This window comes from Poromitra crassiceps (assembly GCF_964638095.1).
Source record: "Poromitra crassiceps genome assembly, chromosome: 17".
NCBI lineage: Eukaryota > Metazoa > Chordata > Actinopteri > Beryciformes > Melamphaidae > Poromitra > Poromitra crassiceps.
The window spans coordinates 22,649,749-22,660,947 of NC_139635.1; the positions used below are offsets into that span (position 1 = coordinate 22,649,749).

The 11,199-nt window shown below is 42.6% G+C and overlaps 1 protein-coding gene across 1 annotated transcript in view; it reads left to right on the forward strand.

Moving 5' to 3' along the window:
- The window catches only part of LOC310792258 (rano class II histocompatibility antigen, A beta chain-like), a gene marked incomplete at its 3' end in the record, with an annotated part of 38,498 nt that extends 28,553 nt beyond the window's left edge, over positions 1 to 9,945 (forward strand). Inside the window, exons 2-4 of the mRNA XM_083653981.1 lie at positions 1,843 to 2,133; positions 2,942 to 3,073; positions 9,908 to 9,945. Of these exons, the coding sequence (XP_083510107.1) occupies positions 1,854 to 2,133; positions 2,942 to 3,073; positions 9,908 to 9,945 (450 nt within the window). The 5' untranslated portion in view covers positions 1,843 to 1,853. The remainder of the gene's footprint in view (positions 1 to 1,842; positions 2,134 to 2,941; positions 3,074 to 9,907) is intronic.
- Between the last annotated feature and the right edge of the window lie 1,254 nt (positions 9,946 to 11,199).

Here is an 11,199-nt window from a genome sequence, read left to right on the forward strand (position 1 = left end):
AGGTGCTGAGCGTGTGTGTGACGAGCGGAGTTTAATCTGTGCTTCCACGTATTCACTTGTACGCTCTGCAACATCCCTTTGTGACACTGGCTTTCTGATATTGTCCAATGCAATCCCTTTATCCATTTCTTCAGCTGCCTCCAAGGCCTCTGCTTGCGCTATAGCTGCAGCTGCCTCTCGTTGTAGAGTTAGCGCTCCTAGTTCAGCCTCTAACTTTGCTTTTCCAAGTTGCAGTTCTGCTTCCTTTTTAGCTTTTTCCATTTTTAGCTGTGCCTCCTTTTCAGCAAATGAAGCACGTGCTTTTGCCGCTTCAGCCTTGCCGCGGGCTCTTGCTGCTGCACTGGTGGATGAGGCTGTTGTTCGGCTTCTCTTAGAGCTGGATACTGAAGACTTGTCACCTTGTTTTTCTTCCATGTTTGATGTGAGGAGATTTATCCGTTGCCGTAGCTGTTGAAACTCCAGATAGTCTCTGCTTTTTCACTGTACTGTCCTCGCTGATGTGTCTTAACTTCAACTAGACAGCCAGCCAAACTCCTTATTAATAACACGGGAGTCAGGATGTAGCGTTCTAGCTCCAATGTTTATTCCAAACTCAATAGCCATGTAAAGATTCAGGAGTGAAACTGAAAAAGTAACAAACAACGCAATTACCATGATGTCCTCGATGCAGTAATATATCACAAAATATATAACAAATATGACAAAGTATTGTTAGCTGGTTGCACAATAATTTCCAGAACATGCATCAATAGACAACAAAACACTATTTTCCTAGCATGCTAGCTGTAGGCAGAATGTTAGCACTAACAGAAAGTTGGTTACAAAATATAAACATTGCGTTTCAAATATCACCAAAATACTTGTTAATATCTTTAGCTGAACTGCAAAACATACATATTAATCAACTTACAAGCAATGCCTCCACTGGGAAACAACCGGATGGCACCAGATAGCACTTGAGCTCCTGACATTAAATTCTAGCCTTCTACTAGACCATGTGCTCTCTGACTTCCTATTTCCTTCCTGCACAGGAAGTGATGCAGAGTGGTAAGTATTTACCCTGAAAATACAGCAGGGGGTGCTAAACTGATGAAAAACATAGAAAATACTTAGAAAAATACAGAAACATATTTAGAGAAATTGCCTGGGGCAGAACAACCTGGGTGACGCGCTCGCTACAGCTGATGTTACATACGATCATACCATTTGCATTGAGTGCTGCATAAGAACGACGAAGAAGGCTTGTCCTTGATGTTTGGAACCCACCCATTTATTCCATTTCACCGATGTGAATACAGCAAAGTTCCTTTCAACAGAAAGTAAAAGGCAGAGACAGCGCACCAAACAAATGTTCCCGCTGCTGCGCGACACGGTCAAAAACCATTTGCCCTTCCGGGTCAAACACCTAGTGAGCGGAGGTGAAGGCAGCACCTATATAGAATACCTGAGCCCAGGTAACATGGCACAGCGACACCCCATGGACAAATAAAAATATGACAGCACAAAAATCAACCAAAAAATATGACCAGAACACATTTGGCACTAACAGATGTCATTTGTGCATAAATCTCACATCACTGGTCCACAACTTAACTCAAATCATCTCTCGATAACTGTCAAACTAAATGAATGTCTGCAAAACTGTTTACAGATTTCCTGTGTGTGTGTGAGATTATGTGCAAAATAAATCAGCATTGTTTTTCAGTGGAGTGTCCCTTTAAGATAGCTTGGGCCTAGTCGTTAGGAGGGGAAGTCTCCTTCTTAAAGAGACAGGTATGTCACTCTACTGAGCCTTTTCACCGTACAATCTTAATAATGTGAACCTTAACTTGTTTCTTTCAGCTTTTACAGCTATGCCCAATGTCAAGATGAATTCAGTGAAGTTGTCTAGTGGTAGGCACCCATCCATGCTCGTGTGCAGTGCATACGACTTTTACCCAAAACAAATCAGAGTGACATGGTGGAGGGACGGACAGGAAGTGACCACAGGTGTCACTTCCTCTGAAGTGATGGCTGATGGGGATTTGTACTACCAGAGTCACTCCTACCTTGAGTACACCCCCATTCCAGGAGAGAAGATTGCCTGCGTGGTGGAACACCACACCCTGTCTGAGCCACTGCTTCAAGTCTGGGGTGGGTGTACCAGTTTGATGTATGTCGGGCTGCCCTCGACCAAAGATTATCCTGGTCGACCAGAAATCGACCACAGCTCCTACCAATCGATTGGTCGAAACGGGGTCTAAAAAAACATAAACAAAAACATTTGTTTTTGGAGTGTACTTTTTTGTTTTTATTTTTTGCAGTGTACTTTTTTCTTATTTTGTGCAGTGTACTGACTACTGAGTGCACTATACCTGATAGGTGATAATTATAAATAAAAGCTATTTGCAGCGTTGTAACATCTTATAACAGGCTGTCTAACATTACCGGTGTTGGAGTGTATCTCTGTGGACGTACAGTCTCACTGACGACTGTAGTCTCAACTCATAAGGTGCGTACTGCGTAGTTAGCCGCTCGTTAACAGCTGATGGTGGCTGCGTGCTGAAACGTGTCCATTGTTTGCGCTGATAGCTGAGCCATTTAATTGTTAATTCCATCACTCTGCTGGTTGCTCTCCTTCTATGGTTAGCCTGTCTCTCTCTAGCCTGGATCACTTCCTGTGTGCTTCTAGAAAAGGTCCGTGTTGCAACTTGCTTCCGCGGCACGTTACTTAGTTCCGGATCGCTTTTCTTGTTATGAATTTGAATCTCTCCTATGAAATTATTAACACCCAGCGATTGTTCGACCAACGTAAATCTCGTCGACCAAGAGCACGTCGACCGACCAATCGACCAATTGATCAGGAGGGGGCAGCCCTAGATGTATGTGATGTAATTTATATGGAGGGTCAGCAAATGGTCGATATGATGTTTCTGAAGGCACCTTTTTCTCACTATTTTAGAACCGTCAGACAGGAATACAGTTGTGGGAGGAGTTCTGGGAGGGTTTGGTCTGCTACTTGGTTCTGTCTTTGTGAGCGCTGGATTGATCTACTACAAGAAGAAGTCTGCTGCACACGTCACTCTCGGTCGAGGTAAAGACATTACAGAAAATATAGTAATATTGAATTAACTGTTTGTTTGTTTGTTTGTTTGCTTGTTTCTCTGCAATTTTTGACCCATTTTGTCCCACATTGTGAGATTTGTGAAGACTTTGGTCAGTGTGATGTGATGTCACAATGTCTATGACATGCAAAGTTGAGTGCGCTGAGTGATGTCACTCGAGCAGTCCATGATGTGATCAGTGATGGTCACTCGAGCAATTGTGATGTCATCAGTGAGTGATGTCATCAGTGATCTCACGCAATGCACGAGATGCCTAGTATATAATCTCTTAAAGATGTAATAGTGTTATACATTTACCAATGCACTAATAGCCGTCTTACCCTGATTTCAACAGGACGGGTGTCGATTGCTATGGAAATCCTCCCTGCAGCTGGAAGGACAGAGTAAACTGAACAAACAAACATTACAATATTACAACAAACAGTGCAACTGGTCCATAATGTCCATGATGATGTGATTATGACAGCGTGATTGTTGCTATCATAATCTTTGAGTGGTACAACTACCTTGTATTATTTTGTTGGCAATTTTGACATGTGTTGCAAACTCTTACCAACATCTTTTTTTTTTACTTTTTTTTTTTTTGGCCCAAGTGAAATGTTATGGTCTCTCCTGATTCTAAATATAGCTGAATCACTTGGTTTGACCAAGTAAAACAATTTTTATATGCATTTTACAAAATGTAGATTCCCTTGGTTCATATACTGGCCTCTTTCTAAGAGGCAAACCCGGAAATTGCATTCTTTCGAATGGCCAGGCATCTGTTACCAATCAAGTGAATGGGAAAATGACCTGACTTCTGTCTTGATTTAAGGTCATAAATAAACACTTTCCAAATGAGTGTATGGACTCAATCACCAATTTCAGGTGGTTTTCATGCTGTCATGGTCCTCATTTTGTAAATTATGGCCCCATCTCGAGGAAAATAGACGATAAAGAAGACTGCATTTTGGGGCATGGCTACCTGGTGATAGAGCATTCACAGACTAGTCGACTAGTCGACTAGTAAAACCACTAGTCGACACTGTGCTTAGTAGTCGACTAGTCTTTTTTTTATCTTTAAGAAAGAACATAAGGTATTTACACGACATACATGGACTATCATATCCCATATCCCCCACAAAGAACATCAAAACACAACAAAACAAAACAAGAAAACTGCATAAGATGCACAATAATCCAAGAACAAACAAGACTATTGGACAAACAACCAAAAAAAAACAATGCATTCAAAGTAAATACCGGTACATAGATCTTGCCCTGTTGGCAGCTAGGAAATGCATAGCTTTAAATTGGAAAGCATCCAATCCCCCAGCTGTAGTTCACTGGTGGAATGAACTCTCAAGCTACCATACGGATAACATTTACTACAAGAGCAAAGGCAGATTCTTAGACATCCCCAAAATATGGCAACCACATACAGAGTTTGACTTTAAGAACTTTTTACCCCAGTATCATTAGGCTTATCAGGATAGGAGCTGAATGCATTGTTTTTGTTTGGTTGTTTGTCCAATAGTCTTGTTTGTTCTTGGATTATTGTGTATCTTATGCAGTTTTCTTGTTTTGTTTTGTTGTGTTTTGATGTTGTTTGTGGGGGATATGGGATATGATAGTCCATGTATGTCGTGTAAATACCTCATGTTCTTTCTTAATGCCAATGACGTTGAACGACGTCAATGCAAATAGTAACGTAGAGTGCCAATGACGTCTAAAGACGGCAAATGCGTTTTTTGACGGTGGGACGTGGATCAAAGCCTCATGCATCTCCTCTAAAAATATGGTGGATGTTGAAGGTGTACAAGCTATTTTACGGACCCATTAGGTGGCGACAGTGCTCTCCAGATTCGAGAAAGGTGAGGAAAAACAGCAGAAGAAGCCCCGTGATGAAACGGAAACCGATGCTGGAGCCAGAGCCGTATAGATTGCTCTGGCTGGAGCTAACGTTAGCTGCGAACAGCAGTCAATCCGCTCCCACAACTGAGCCCCTCTGTCTCTGCTGCATAGTTTCTCCACACGATTAGCCGCCAGAAAAGCAGCACCCGACGCCGAAGGGCCAAACCATTCTCAGCAGTCCGGTTTGGCTTTTCGGTGTCGCGCTGGGAGCCGGCGCACAAAAACGGAGCGCTCCGAAAATAGACGCTGGGTGCGTGTTAGGCTGTGTGTTAGTGTGGGGAGAAGTTTGCAGCTGAGGGGGGGAGAGGGGGGTGGGGCACGCAGGGCACGACACAACTACACCACGTCACTACATCAGAAAATATTAGCTTCAGAGTCAGTGAATGTGCTTGAAATGCTTCATTTCACAAAAGGCTCATTATCTCAGCTTCTAATTTGAAACGTCTGTTTTTGGTGAAAACAACCTATCTTCTACTGCTGATAACTAAAGAACGGAAAATGATATCAATAAACTGTTTTTTGCTGATGATACAATAGAGTCTCCTCGTTCTCTGTGCATGTTCGGTGTTTACATAGTAATATCACACAATATTCTGTGGGCCTCGAGAAATCACTGAAAACGCTCTGAAAGGGCTGGCACTGGGAGCATCCGTTTTCCAAAAGTGGCTGGCACTCAATGAGTTAAAGATTAAAAAAAAAAAAAAACGACTAGTCGACTACCTTTAGGGACAACTAGTCGACTAGTAAAATTCACTAGTCGTGAATGCCCTACCTGGTGATTGACAAGCATGACTCTCATGACAACAACAGTACACCCCAACAGCCAGCCTTAAGCCCCAAACGCACAGAAAGCGTTAATTGACGCGTGTCAATTGATTCCCCTATTCACCTTATGTTCCAACACAGGGGTCAGCCAGTTACTTCCTATTGTGTTTACACTTCCTGTGACAGTACAGTACTAGAGACTAGATAAAACAGACGGTGTTTTGAACAGGAAGTCATAACACAACTGGGTCAAGTGGGCGGGGCTACATAAGGTGAATAGCGCAATGCAAGCATCACATACCAAATACCAACAGTACAGAACCAGCAGTATTTTGGGAAAAGGTCGCTAGGCAGGCACAAGTTTGTATGCTTTACAGGTACCTCAGCGCATATGGAGGCAAATTTCAATGATAAAAAGTTGTTATACCGTAGTTTTGAGCCCCTGTCATTCAGAGGCTGTTGGATCATCCTACCTGTCTGTTGTGCAGAGGGGGAGAAAATAAAGGCAGCGCTGCGGGAGAAAATGAAGCAATCCAGTCTGTCCAAACTTTCGCCAATCTAATCTCATCATGACATCCAGGGATAGCCTATAGTTTGCTAGCCGATGCGTTTAGAACAGGGGTGCCCAAATTATTTCCCATGAAGGGCCAAAACTCAATCTGGGTGGAGGGCCGAGGGCCAAAAATAAACGTTGTGGAATTACATTAAAATGTATTGTGTTTTATAGAAAATTAACATTCTAAATCTAAAATGACATTTCAATATAATAATCTACTTTTTATCTGTTTGGTAATTGTAATAATTTGCAATTGGTTATATATATAAAAAAAAACATCTGCATTTGTGGGGAGCTTAAACATTTAATCAGTAAACACCCAGTTAAAAACAGTTGTATTTTCCACCTTTGTAATCAAGAGAGAAATTTGACTTAATTCACAACTTGAAAAATCCTCAAGGTACTTTGAAAATCAGTTTCGTAGTGGCAACGTATATTGTACTCTTTCAAAACAGCCACTGTCTGTCTGCAAATGAAACAAACCACTGTTGAATTTACGTCGGTAAAAAAATACTCGTCTTGCCACTCCGTCCTAAACTTTCTTTTGTCAGTGTGCCACTGCCGTGATGATGATCTGTCCATCTTGCTGAGCTGGTGTAAAGCCAGTGACTGGGGAGGGATCAAATATCAGAGCTCACCCCCCAACCAGGTGATTCAGCCAACCAATCAGGAGCAATCAATCCTCAGATAGCAATGCCTCACACCCGTGTGATAGAGTCGGGGAGAGAGAATACCAGCTGCACAAAATTAATGTTAATCGTAGATAGAAGAGTCCCGACATCTCCATTGAGGCGCGGACTGCATAATCGGGCACGTCGGGCAACTGCCCGGTGGCCTGGCCTGCAATTTTTTTTTTTTTTTTTACCCCCAAATCCGTGACGGGCCAAAAAAAAAAGAGCGCCAAACTTGGCCCGCGGGCCCCAAATTGGGCACCACTGGTTTAGAAGAACATTCTCACTTTCTTCAGACAGTCTTGCTATAGTGAACGTTATATTTGACATGATTGCTATATTTTAAACTGCCGTTAGATTTGCTTGCGGAGCATGAGAGCATGAGACAGCAGGTGGGGATGAAAGTGGCTGGACAGAGAGAGACACACATGCAGAGAGAGAGCGAGAGAAAGAGAGAGAGAGCGCTTTGGTCACTGCTGGGCCCTCATATTTGACGCTACAAAATCGAAACAGGTTCGGAGTACGGGTGTCAAGGCAGTTTGACGCTCTTGGTGCGCGTTCGGCCGTTTAAAACAACAGGTGGACTTCAACGCGAGCGTCAGACGCTCCCAGTGCATTTGGGGCTTTAGACTAGCATAGCAATCGGCGGGGGCCGTAGCAAACTATTAGAATCACCGTTATCTTTATGATCTTTTAAGAATTTTAGTAGACAACCATAACAATATAGATCCCTGTTATGAGGTCAGTTTATCCAAAAGTAATGACTATTTTGAAATTTGATTTTCGAGGACTGGGGCCAGCCAGCCCAGCCAACCATTCTCTGCCGATACAAGCCGGCTTCAGAGCTGGCCACATTTACGTCTGTGATACTGGACCAGGCAAAATGACCTGATAAACTGCTCTGTGTGTGTGTGTGTGGTGATTAGCTAATGTCTTTGTAGCATTAGGATTTTAATTCATTATGGAAGATAAATGTTGCTTTAACAGATGAAAATAACAATTCCTTGCCATATAGTTCACATGTAAAGTGATGCTTGAGCCTCTTTGGGCTCTATAACGTTATGTAATGTGATGTACAGATCAACACATTTCAATAAATATAAAGGTTTTGCAGATTTGAATGCTGTTGGTCGTTTATTTTGTCCTTCTGTATATCTTATAGGACATTTATCGCTGATACACACCCTGTCATGCATGGGGAGGTCATTCCGCCAAGCTCTGTTAAAAATATGTGTCCTTTGATTATTGGAAAACATACTTTATCGATAAAACATAGTAGCTTAAGATATTGCATGAATCGTTTGGGTCTTCTGGTAAATTCAGCATATATCCACCAAGCAGCACTTGACACAATAAAATTTAACTTTTGCACACTGCTTACTACAGTACAGTAACTACAACCCAGCACGGTGTAAAGTTAAAACATGGGAAACCAGGAAGGAGCCATTCTTAAAGTATTAATTATATTGAAATATATGTTGCATGCATGTAATGCATGTCGAATTGTTACACATTTACAATGTTACACATTTCATTTCAATACATATAAAGCTTTCAGAGATTTGAAGGTTGCTGGCCGGTTCTTTTTCCATCTTCATCGCTATACGTCCTCTAGTCCTGTGGTCCGGGGCTGGCCCGAGCTTTGGTTCCTGTTCACTCGGCATCAACAATCTTGATTAAGTTAAGTTAAGTTAAGTTATCCTTTATTTATCCCCATGGGGAAATTAATCCTCTGCATTTGACCCATCCTATAGGAACCTTCCTAGAACGAGGAGCAGTGGGCAGCTGCAGTGTAGCGCCCGCGGGCCAACCCGAAAACCCACACAAACGGGGAGAACATGCAAACTCCACACAGAAAGGACCTGGGACGGACCGGGGTTCGAACCCGTGACCTTCTTGCTGTGAGGCAACAGCGCTAACCACTGAGTATTATTATATATCAACATCTTATTTTATCCAACCTGTCTCTGACCAGACGACTAATGAGCTCGTCATCTGCGATACATGATTCTGATGTAACGTTACATGATTTGCTGAAGTGCTTTGGAGGCAATCTGTTTATTCTGATAAAAGCAAGCAAATAACAATATTCTCAAGTGTGAACATCTACCAGTGCACTGACAGATAAATGTTCAAATGTTTCAAATTCACCAGCCACTAAATAGCAAATCTCTCAAAGTCTCCAAAACTAACTGATCATCAGCAGACTGTGCATTTCTGCTGCTCTAGGCGAGAACATTTGCATACCAGCATCAAAGTATGCATGACGCAATATGCAGGCATTTTGCGCATCCGTATACCAAAAATAGCGTAGGCTACCACAGTTGCACACAGGTCTGCATAATAACTCCAATAACCACAGCAGTCATGATACGGCACAGCTATCTTCCAAACAATCTTTTTCAGATCCTCAAACTATGCAAATCTCTCTTATCTACCACTTTCCCATGTGCGTAAAACACACACATGGAATGTGCGCACTGCGGCGCAAGCACATTACTGTAAGACACAGTGTAAAATAGCCTATAGCATCAGCAGATTTACAACTTAAACAACGACTAGAGGGCAAATAAAGTTTGTTTACCTTTCAGAAGTGGAAACGTGCCCTATGCCAGGTTTCGACCTGGCCTTGTTTTGTTTTGTTTTGTTTTTTGGAGGTTCAACTTTGAGAAACTTCAGATTATTGTGTTGGAATTTTGGTCTCTCAGATGACTGGGCAACCATAAGTGTGCACAGGGAAACCGATCTGGATTCCCAAACAACGTTAGAATATTGCGCTAATTTACTGATTACACTAGATAGGCTACATGCGCACATGGCCTAGGCTACCTTTACCGAAAGTTAATGATGGAAAACTTGTGTGAATTAGTCTACTTTTTGTGTAATTTAATTTACACATGCTAATTCCTTTTCCTCAGTCAAGGTGGATGGAGAAGGCATGCCTCTGATTGGCTAGTAGTGGTGCTTGTTTAGGCATGAGGAGTGACGATTGGTTGGGTTACGGTAATAAATTAATATCAGGGTAAGCCAATCAGAAGCATAGTATTCACCTTATTATTTGCCCATATAAGGACGCTTCTGCATGACGTCATTTTGTAATCGTCTTTCCGTTGACACGGAAGTAGATTAGGCTACGCCTACCGTAATCATTTTTAGACTCGCCAAAAAGCTGTTTTCAAGCAAAGAAAACAGTTTTAAAGTTTTAATATTTGTTCGGGTGAGAGCGTAACATTCCAAATATGTAACCAGTTTATCAGAATAACTCCTATTTGGAATTATTTAACAAGCAGCGAGGACTTAGAACGCTGGCTGTGTGACCAGTCGGACTATCTGTCAACCCAGCTACTACTGGCAGTGAGAAAACACTGTCGACGTGCTTTTGTAACTAATGTTAAATGCTGACCGGGTACAGCCATCGGCTCCTCGCAGCAGTAACGCTATGAACATGTAACTGAAGTTGGCCGCAGTGTAGCTTCTGAATGTTGCCAAACTTCATTCATAGTGACGTTTTGTTTGGAAATTGGCCGCCATCTAGCGCTGAACCGGAAGAATAAATACAATTGCGACTAACGCAGAAGAGAGAGAAAGTGGGCGTGGTGAAGGGCGGGCGGGTCGTGCCTTTCCCATCATAGAAAAGCATATTTCAGGCGGATGCCCAAGCCTATCCTAGGAATACAAATATCGCGGACGGAGGGGAGAGGCAGCAGAGCGCTGGAAGTGAAGGCGCACAATTTGCCGCCTCTCCAAAGTGGCGTTATAGGCGGCCGCCTAGTTGGCCCGCCTATAACACGGGCCGGCGCTGATCATCAGCAATAATTAACGTTAACGTTCTACATCTCAGGAGAGCAGAAGAGTAAATAATGAGCCATGCACATACGGTTACAGTAGGCTACTACGGTGCCAAGCACTCACAAAATGTTATGTGTTGCGCTAACATTAGGCTAGCAGGCCACTCAATTGGCACTGTTATACAATTGCAATAACAATATATTATGAACATAAACCCCGTCATTCGAATATTATTTGACCACATGTCGTGACTGTGGGGCGAAGGAAAACAACACGGGTCTGTGAGCAAACTGGCCAGCGCTATCTAGCTACTAAGATTACTTTAACAGCTATAAAGTTGACCTGTCCTTAAATTGTGGAGGCTAACTGGTTAGCAGCAGTTATCAGGCTCGAGGCTCGAAGCTCGAAGCGGACAACAACA